Below are 9,536 nucleotides of genomic sequence, written 5' to 3' on the forward strand. Positions count from 1 at the left end.
GGCCCTGCCGCCGGCAGAAGGAGGGGGTGCAGCCGTTTCTGGGGCGCTATGAGCCGTGCGGGAAAGGGGAGAGCCTTGTGCTGAGGAGCGCTGGCTACTAAAGAGAGAAGGAGCTCAGTCGTGCGGGTAACGGAGGGTTCTGGCTGTATTTGTTCCTGAAATGTTATTAACTTAAAGATATAAATAAGTTTTTGCATGCTTTTTGAAGCATGAAATTATTCGATGCACTTTCCTGATCTTTGGAGAGCAGTCGCGTAGTTTTTGCTCTTCGATGGGAGTGGGTTTGGAAGGTGAAGAGCAGCCTGCCAGCCTGGGGGCTGAATCCTGCGGAGGCCCTGTTGGTGTTTCTCCCCTTGGAGACCTGTTACCGGCAGAAGCAGTGACGCGGGATTGGCACTGGTCACTGGACAGACGCCTCTCTGTTTGTTGCAGGGACTGAGTGAATATAAGAGAAACTTCAAATGGAAAACCCCGGAGTTCTGTAGCCCATCCCAACAGGAGAAATCCTTGTGGGCAGGACTTCGGTCGGATCAGTTTGGTAAGCACCCCTGAAAGCTGCCCTCTTGATTTCACACCCTGGCGCTGTCCGTGCCGGCTCTGTAAGGGTGAGCCGGGGCTGCAGGAGGTTTGCTGTGAGTGCATGATCACAGTGAACAGGTAGTGTTTGCAGTTTGTACACTTTATGCAGTTAAAAGTATATTTCTGGTCATCATTTAGAATATGCATTATAATGCCGTATTTTTTCTGGCTACACCGAAACTTTCTTTTAATGTTAGTCTTATTTATATAAAACCTGAAAAATATGTGGTTTCTGACATACAGCATAAGCTGAGTCCGAAATGTGAAGAACAGATTCAGTGTTAACCTATATAGGATGTGTTGAAGGAGGCATTGGTTTACCTATGGTGCATGGAAACAGCAAGTGAAATTCCATATGTAAGAGGAAACTAGTTTAGGGCAAAGTTTGATACAAAGTAAAATTTTTATGAAGCTCTACAGGAGCAGCTAACTAGGGGAAAAAAAAAAGAAAAGATGAGTTTGGGATGCTGTAGTCTAGGAGTTAGGGGTTGTAGACAGGAAAACTGTAGCAGGAAAATATAGGATTGGAAAGTAGAAGACAAAGGAAATAACATCTGGATTGAAAGGCCCATAGAGAGTTGAGGAAAAGGAGTAAGCTGAAGAGCAATGACAAATGCAGTGCTTTGAAAAGGAGCAGTAAAAAAAAAAAAGTTATTGTAGTGACACAAGACAGATTAACAAAATTGTGCAATTCAGTGCAATCACACTATGCAGTCTGTATAATTGGAGTCCAATATATTAATTCCTACAACATGAGAAGTGTTCTATATTATGGCCTAGTAATAAGGAACCAACTACTGGGAGTATGGTTTCTTTTCAGTTGAGATACTAGACATTTTAATAAATAATTTAATCTTGCCAAAGATTATGCTTTATATATATTACTGCTTTCTTCCATTACTGCAAAAATAATGTATTTCTTTAACCTTGCTTTCCCTAGCACATCTCTGTGAGTGTGCACCTGTATTAAAGAGAGTAAATTCCACAAATTATTAAATACCCAAACGTCCAAACACATTAACTTATTTTTAAAATAGTAAGCTAAGCTTCTTTTCCAGCTGAACTAAACTGCAAATTTTACAAGACTTGCAATAAAGTAATGAGTTAGCAGTACAGCAGTTTCTCCTTCTCCTCATGTTGTAGTGGTGTTTTTGTGTGTGCTTGGTGTAGTTTTATTCCACCTTTGCATTCATTTTCACTCCCACCTCTTTTCAATCCATTTGACCATGTGCATCTTCAAATGTCACTCTTGACACCTCATAGGACTTACATATCGTTTTTGATCATTAACTTAAACTTATGGTTCTTCCTGTTGAAACACACAGTTGCCAGTTTTAAGAATAACTTTGAACATCACCACACAAAGTTAACAGCTGCAGGTGCTCCGAGTTCCTTCCTGCTACTTTCCCAGAGTTTTTCCACTGGAATTATTTCCTGCCTCCTGTATGTGTATTTCGACATCCAGACATTCTACATACCTTTCACTGCAGGTTTTTCTCTCTTTCTACGTTGCTTTTTACTGAGATAGAAGTTTCTCTCTCTCCCAGAAAGTATTTCTCTTGGGCAGTTAGGGGCCTTCACTTACTTGTCCATTGCAGTTGAGCGCTTTGCAGTTGGATTATGATTTCACACTTTTAATGTGTTCAGTCATTCAATCCTATTCTTAATATAGTGGGATAATTTTATTTTCATCTGCATGTGTAAAGGTCAGCAATTCTTTAAAGTAACTTGACACCTGGTTTTGTTACAGTCTTTTTACAATTTTGGAAATGTTTTTGTGTTCGTACTGTAAAAGTCACCAGCAGTCTGTGATGGTTTATATCACAGTTGTATTAGATGGATAGGGGTCTGTCACTGTCCTGTCACAGTAGGTGAGAACCTGTTCAGCAAGGTATATTGTGCATGTGTAGTGAGAAGTGTTTGTGGCAGTCTTTATCACTGCAGGTTGATTATTCTGTGTCTGTGTTAACCACATTCTTTTCACTGGCTGTCTTAATTTTGTTGTTGTTATTCAACTCCAAGAATCAACTTGCAAAAGGTTGTCCTGTGGCCATATTTGCTTTATGGAGTTTTATACAACATGGTCCTGGAGCACCATATTCCCATCTCTCTTTAGTGGAAAGGCATTTGCAGACAGGAGAGAAGACAGAATTTCAGAGCCATGCCCATAATTCATAGGCTGTCATTGCTCAAAGATATTAAAATAGTTTTTTCAAATAATCAATTGTGTGATAAACTTTCAGTTTATTCTTGTAATAGAGTGATATTATGTCTTCAGTAGAATGTTTTTGTTAAACCTAATATGTCTTTTTCAGGAATCACAAGAGAACCAAACTTCATTTCCAAGAGAAGGGTACCTTACCGTAATCCACAGATTTCAAAGTCCTTTGAATGGACAGGAGATTGTGATTTGAACGACCCACTTGAAACTGAAGCTCTTAGGACTGCGGAGCTGCACACAGACCACAACAACAATGATATGAATCAGGACAAAATTGAAACACCGGAGGGACCCAGACTCCCCCCAAAAGTTCAGTCACATTTGGTAGATTCTAGAAGTGAAACAGCTCTTGCCCTTGCAGAAAACAACCTGAAGAAATCATCCTCTGCAGCTCTGCCAAATCAAAATGGAGCATTTGCATCTCCAAAAAAGGAACATGAAAAAATGGGTAATGGGGTAAGGGAAGATTTTTTTTTTTTTTTTTAATTGACCAGTATAAAAATTACTGATCTGATATTTTTAGTAATTTAACGCACATACACCAGCTTCTGTTGCCTAACTCTCTCCTTAGTTCTGTATTTTTATGTTCTTCTACATTGTAGCTTCTTTGTTGGGAGAACACGCTTGGGTCAATAGGACTTTGCCCTTCATTTGCTATCACTATTGATTTCAGTTAAACAAGGATTTAGCCAGTAATATATAGACTTTTTGTCTATAATGAGAAAATTTATATTGCATTCATTTAATTCGTACAACGAAAAACCAAAGCATTGGTTTGAAAGCATGCACTGAAAGATTCCTGACTTGCGAAATATAGGAAACGGAACAGTTGGTGTTAATTTTGTTTTTCTTCTTTGTGTTGTCAGCTTCACAGAGTCCTTCAGAGGAAGGCAGGCATGAATATTTCACATTTAAATACTTTCCCCAGAAATTCTGAATATCAAAGCCAATTTGTCTGGAAGAGTCCTCATGAAAAGTCACCAATACTTGCAGCTGAGCAGGTAACTTTAAGGAATACAAAAAGTAAATGAATACTTCTTTTATTTATCAGCAAAGTTGCTTACTTTCCAAGATTTCCCTTCTGCCTCTTTGATGGGGGGGTCCAAGCTTTGGGGGGGGTCCAAACATGAATGGTTTTACGTGTTTTTGGTTTGGTTTGGTTTTTTTCCTTCCAATATACAAAAGTGCAGTATAGTGAGATTTGTTTCCCTGTGATTCTTTATTGTAGTCAGGTCTATTTACTTGTTCTCATTCTCCCTGGTTGTATTCTGTTCTTTCTAACAGGGCCATTTTCTTCTGTTTGCCTTAATTTACCTTAGGAGCTCTAAGATCCTACTGAATGTTACTTTTCATTTTATCATTTTTATGTTATCTAACACATAGCTGATAAACAGCTAAATGTTCAGGTGTTCTGTATTGTAATAACAAGTCTTGCCACTGAAATCATACAGGTTTTGCTGTTTATTCTCGTGGTTTGCCACAGTTTCTTATTCTCAGTCTCCATCTCTGTGTACATACACTTCTAGGCCCTAAAGTGCATCTTTGTAGTGTTTTTTCTTGCATGAGAGCTGCTTGTATTTAAAAGTAGAATGTTCTGATTGTAAGACACTCTTGTGGCATTTTATTATATATCATGAGTTTTTGGACTTTGTAGGATTGGAAACGCTGCTATTTCTAATCGGACCTCAAAGAGTAACTCTGCTTGTGAGAGTGCTTTGTGTTTTCAATTCATTTTTACTGGGATCAGGACTTAGGAGACTCAGTCCATCTTTTGGTTATTTTACAATATAAAACAGGCACTTTTGCTTTTATTTTGTCTTCTACTTCTTCACTAGGAGCATCTACACTAATGGGATTATTACAGATGGTGCGCTCTCTACCCACAGGTAGCAGATTTGTACAGTAACAGCTTTCAGAGGCAATCGGTGTCGGTAACTAGGATCAGTCACTATAAAACCTGTTCCTGTCTTTTTCTTGTTGGAATGCTGAGGAGGTGGACTTACTTTGAGATACTTATTTCCCAGCAGTCCCTTGTCAAAGGAAAACTCAATGAAATGTGTGACAATAGTATAGAAGACAAAGGACCATTTGAGGAAGAGGCAGGTCCCAGAATGTCACCTTATGGAAAAATTCAGAGAATTCCCGATTGTGCTATTTCAAAAGAAAAACTATGGAATCTAAAATAGCAAACTTTTTTTTTTTTTTGTACAGTTTATACAGAATAAGATGCTGTAAGAATAAGTCTGTAGGCACTATAAATCCTTAGATAAATAGAACTTGGAGAAAATCTAGATATGTATAAATGTTTACAAGTTCTAAATTTAAGATTATAGTTTCATGATAAAAATTAGCCATATTAACAAACTGATTTTCTTTTGATGCTATTGATATGATGGAGAATATACTCGAATACTGAATAATGACAATACCTTTCCCTTGAAGAGATTCTGTGAAAATATCAAAGTTATCCAAGTTAGGTTATAAGTCAGACCTAAACTCTAATAGCAAAGCTGGGAAAATGTATGTGTGACATATGGCATAGTCTTTTAATTCAGCACCCCATGAGGACATGATACCTGACCACGTATTAAGCAAATTCTCTACCTTGGTTTATAATACAGTATTGGTTGGAAACCAGTGAATAGCTCAAATTACCAAGCCCTAAACATCCCGTTCTAAAACACAGGACAGTTGTCTGTTACATGTAGACTGGACGTGTACTGAGGACTCATAGGGGAGTTTTAAGGCGTGTGTTCCTACATACAACTCTGAAGGTAACCTGTCTTCCCAAATGAAGAAAGCCCCTGTTAGTGAGCTTTAGTAAGAATAGTGTTTGACTGCAGGTTTAACTGTGTCTGATTTAATAACTTCATAATGCATTTTTATCAGATTAAGTTTCTCTTCAATTTGTCCTAATAGAAGTTAATTAGTCTGCACATGCTGTATTTGTACACATGACCATCTCGCTGCTTATATGTGAGTGTATTTGCATCAATTGGTTAACTGATTTTGAAAATTTAGTCTTAAGGTAAGTAAATCACACTTTTTTTTTTTGTTTTCTTTCCCCAAAGGTTATTTGCAACACAAGTAAATCCATACCTCCGTTTAAATCTCCTGCAATTACTTCTGAAACTGCAAATGAGACAAATTTCAACGGGTCTCCTCCTGTTAAGGGTCCACAAGAGAGAGGTGGTTCAGAAGAGAAAGAATTTCTGGTTTGTGAACAATTATTTCCCTAAAAGAAAGACATTAGTATACTTCTATAATTTTGATTGTTCTTTTTTACAATGTAAGGGTGGGTTTATTTGGAAATTTTTAATTTATATTTTACAGCTGTTGCTAAAGATGCTGCGCTCAGTGGTTTTGCTATAAGATTGAAAATGACACTGTACAGCTCTGTTTGCTGTTAGGGGTTTCTGTAGTGGATTCTGTAGTTTCTGTAGTGCATTTTTCTCAGTTTACAATGAGTTTTTAAGTGTGTTTTTCTTGTCACCTTAATTTATGAGTTCTCAAGTGGGTCTTTTTTTTTTTTTTTTTTTTAAATTGAAACTTTGGTTTTAGTCATTAGGATAGTTTCTGAAATCTAAATCTCTGATATGTACTCTCATTGGTACCAGTGTAGTTTCTTGGTATGCAAGAGGGCTGGATGGGAGGTCTGGAACTTTTTGTATCTCATAAATCAGACATAGTTGAAATAAAAAAAAAAAAAAAAAAAAAGTATTTTGACCTGTGGAAGATGACGCAGTTGGAACTGGCTTTCACCCAGTAGTTGTAATTTTAAGAAACGTGGAGGAAGGGTTACAATTCATTTTCCTTTGCCGTGATAAGTTGTAAGGTAAGTGATTATATTTAGCACAGGGTTATAACACGACATTATGTAGCCTACATAGGCTCTGTTACTCAGTTCAAAACATTAAAATGTCTTTTATGAAAGTAATTCAGCTATTTGAGGCCTTGCATTTCCTTGTCTTGCCGTTGACTTGGACAAACTTAAGTGGACTTCTAGGAAACATGGCTATGGCTGTTTTAACAGATACATGTAATGAAAAAGGAATTGTTTCAGACTGAGACCTCCTGAAAGCAGGTGACAGCAGTTTAGACTGCGTGACAGCTAACCTATTTTACAAGGTAGACATATGAATACTGTTTTTGTAGCAAGCTGCCAAGTGTAGTGTTGTCTAAATTCCTGCAGGTTAGATAACCATCCTTCAGGTAGCAGCCCACATATGAGTCTCTTCAGTACCCATCTCTGTTCCCTGATAAAACAGACAGAGCCACTGTCAGACAACGTGTTCACTAGGAGCATAACTGAGCAAAGCACGTACTTAACATGAAGTGCTTGTGGCTCAGTTTAAGCTGCTGGTACTTTGGGGGTTCTTAAAGATGATTGTTGGCTTGAAGCGTTTATCATTTAAAACTTAGACCTGCCCAGTAGTTTAAATCTCATCTGGGAATGAGGAATTTTATGTTTCCTTTTGCCTTTTTTAGCATATTTGAAGAAAACTTGAAAGGCTTGAGGCTTTCAGGAAGCACTTCTTTGTTTTTAATATTGGAAATTCAGGTTATATTTTCCCAAGAGAGCTAATAAAGTGAAGGAAGAGAAGGCATAAGAAGGGAATTTTGTTGAAAGTGTCTAAACCACTTTTTGTTTATACCAGTATCTCTTCTCTGATTAATATCTTGAAAAAGTTTTGGGGGATTTTGGTGTGGTGGGCTTTTTGTTTTTTTTTTTTTTTTTTTTTCCTTTTTTTTTTTTTTTTTCTTTGAACTTAAACAACATCTGTGAAGATCTCTAGCAGAATCAGAAATCATGCATGAGATTTCCAAGAGGATAGATTAAGCAGGAAATGAAATATCTTTGATGTGAAAACTGAGCAAGTCAATCTGACTCTTTATAAACCAGAATGGCAGCAAATAAAAAAATTGGCTTTCAGTTTATTATAAATTTTTATAATATTTATATTGCTTGACTATAAAGGTAAGAGTTTTTAATTTTTTATGTGTACAAATTCCAGAAATGTACATGTTAAGTCTTACACAACTCAGGTTAGAATGCACAGGTATTTTATTATTTTATTTCTGTGTTTCATGTTAAATTTATTTTGTAAAGCGTACAGAATGGATTATCTGACTAACTGAATGTTGCACTTGGAATCTTAGCTGTGGCATTTTGCTAGTTTATTTTTGTATTAACAAAGGAATGTAATATTCTTGTTTGTATTAAATATGCAAAACAGCTAACACTAAAATAAAATTAACTTTTTGCAAAAGCTTGATGTCAAAAGGAATATGAGGGTTTTCAGATTGTTAGCTAATGTGGTATTTTTAAAATTATCTTTGCCTTAGAGTAAGAGGGAAGAACCGTTTCAAAAGCCAGCAGAAGATGCAGCAAAACAAGGGAAATCAGAACAGAAACATCCTAAACAAAAAAATAAGCAACATATCAGTCCAAAGCCCCTCTCTTTACCTACAAGTCGTGGGTATGTATAAAATAGGAAAACCTAGCCTAGTGAGTAGGTGTACAGCAACCTCATTTTAGAATGATGGACGATGGACCTTTAATCATGCCATGCTACAGCTGCACATGCTCCCTTGCAGCGCCGGGGTTGAGCTTCCTGTGGGTACATCTGAATCTGGTGTTAATTTCCATCCCCTTCTTTTGTCAGCAGAAGTGGAAGCTGTGTAACCACACTCATTCAGTTGAACCTTCTGATGCAATAATAATATTATTAATAAATTTAACATGAATTAAATTAACTTGGTACGGTGCTGCTACTAAACTTTCAGCAAGTTCTTTGGAAGTTGTCATCACCTTTCAGACTGCTCTCCTGTGCTCGCTCTGCACCTTTTTCTAGTAGGTACCACCTTCTATCCTAGAGTAGCCAAAGCGAACAGATGAGGTAAAGTGAAGTAAAGAAATCTCTCCTATTTAGGGTAACCTGACAAGCATGGGAATCAAATGAAATTGTATATTACTGAGCCCTATAAAAATACCTTTTTCTTCTGCCACATTGCAGAAACTAAACTCATGTTTCCATTTTCTACATATCTGAGGTATGCCAAGAGAAATAAGTGCCCGGAATGGATGTAGGTTTTAAAATGCATAGATTAATCCATTTCTGCTGTCTTTGTGCTTAATGTATGTCCCAGTGCTTGCTTGTAGTCATATGACTTTTTGGCAGTGTTAAGGCGTTAGATGGCAGTGTTTTTGGCAGTGTTAAGGCATCTTTAGATGGGAGAGGAGGCTTACCTAGGTCTGAATGCTGTTGGATATTGGGAGATAATTACAAAATGATCACCCAAAATTCTATGAAGTAAAATTGCTGTATGAAAAGGTGAGTGGATATAGTGTAGTAAAAACCTGTAACTCTTTGGTTTTCATAGCTCTTTGATGTAGTAGATTGTAGTCAATTTTGCAGTGAATAGTGTGTAAAATTCTTGATCATTTGCTATGACCTTTTCATTTAAGGATAAGTTTCTGCCTTTTATGCCTTCTATGTAGTAGAACAAGTCAAAAGTTTCCAAAACAGTTACTGGACAAATAGCTGTCAAAATGTGCAAGTTCTTAATATGCAGACAGGACTGTCACTCTGTGGGCAAGCTGCATTGCATGGCCTGCTTTTGCAGCAGAATGACGGGGATGAAGGCATAGCAGTGGTATGTTTTTTGAGCTAATCCATTAGTTTTGCTACCAAAACTGAAGGAATTCTGTCAGTTTCAAAGAAAAGGACATAGG

General features: G+C 37.1%; 1 protein-coding gene across 1 annotated transcript in view; it reads left to right on the plus strand.

The window, feature by feature from the left end:
• Positions 1–432: 432 nt before the first annotated feature.
• SAXO6 (stabilizer of axonemal microtubules 6) overlaps positions 433–9,536 on the plus strand; it is a gene marked incomplete at its 5' end in the record, with an annotated part of 23,143 nt that continues 14,039 nt past the window's right edge. Inside the window, 5 exons of the mRNA XM_010167138.1 lie at positions 433–538; positions 2,895–3,256; positions 3,667–3,801; positions 5,872–6,015; positions 8,147–8,280. Coding sequence (XP_010165440.1) covers positions 433–538; positions 2,895–3,256; positions 3,667–3,801; positions 5,872–6,015; positions 8,147–8,280 — 881 coding nt within the window. The remainder of the gene's footprint in view (positions 539–2,894; positions 3,257–3,666; positions 3,802–5,871; positions 6,016–8,146; positions 8,281–9,536) is intronic.

Source organism: Antrostomus carolinensis, unplaced genomic scaffold (assembly GCF_000700745.2).
Source record: "Antrostomus carolinensis isolate BGI_N321 unplaced genomic scaffold, ASM70074v2 scaffold10084, whole genome shotgun sequence".
In the NCBI taxonomy this organism is placed as follows: domain Eukaryota; kingdom Metazoa; phylum Chordata; class Aves; order Caprimulgiformes; family Caprimulgidae; genus Antrostomus; species Antrostomus carolinensis.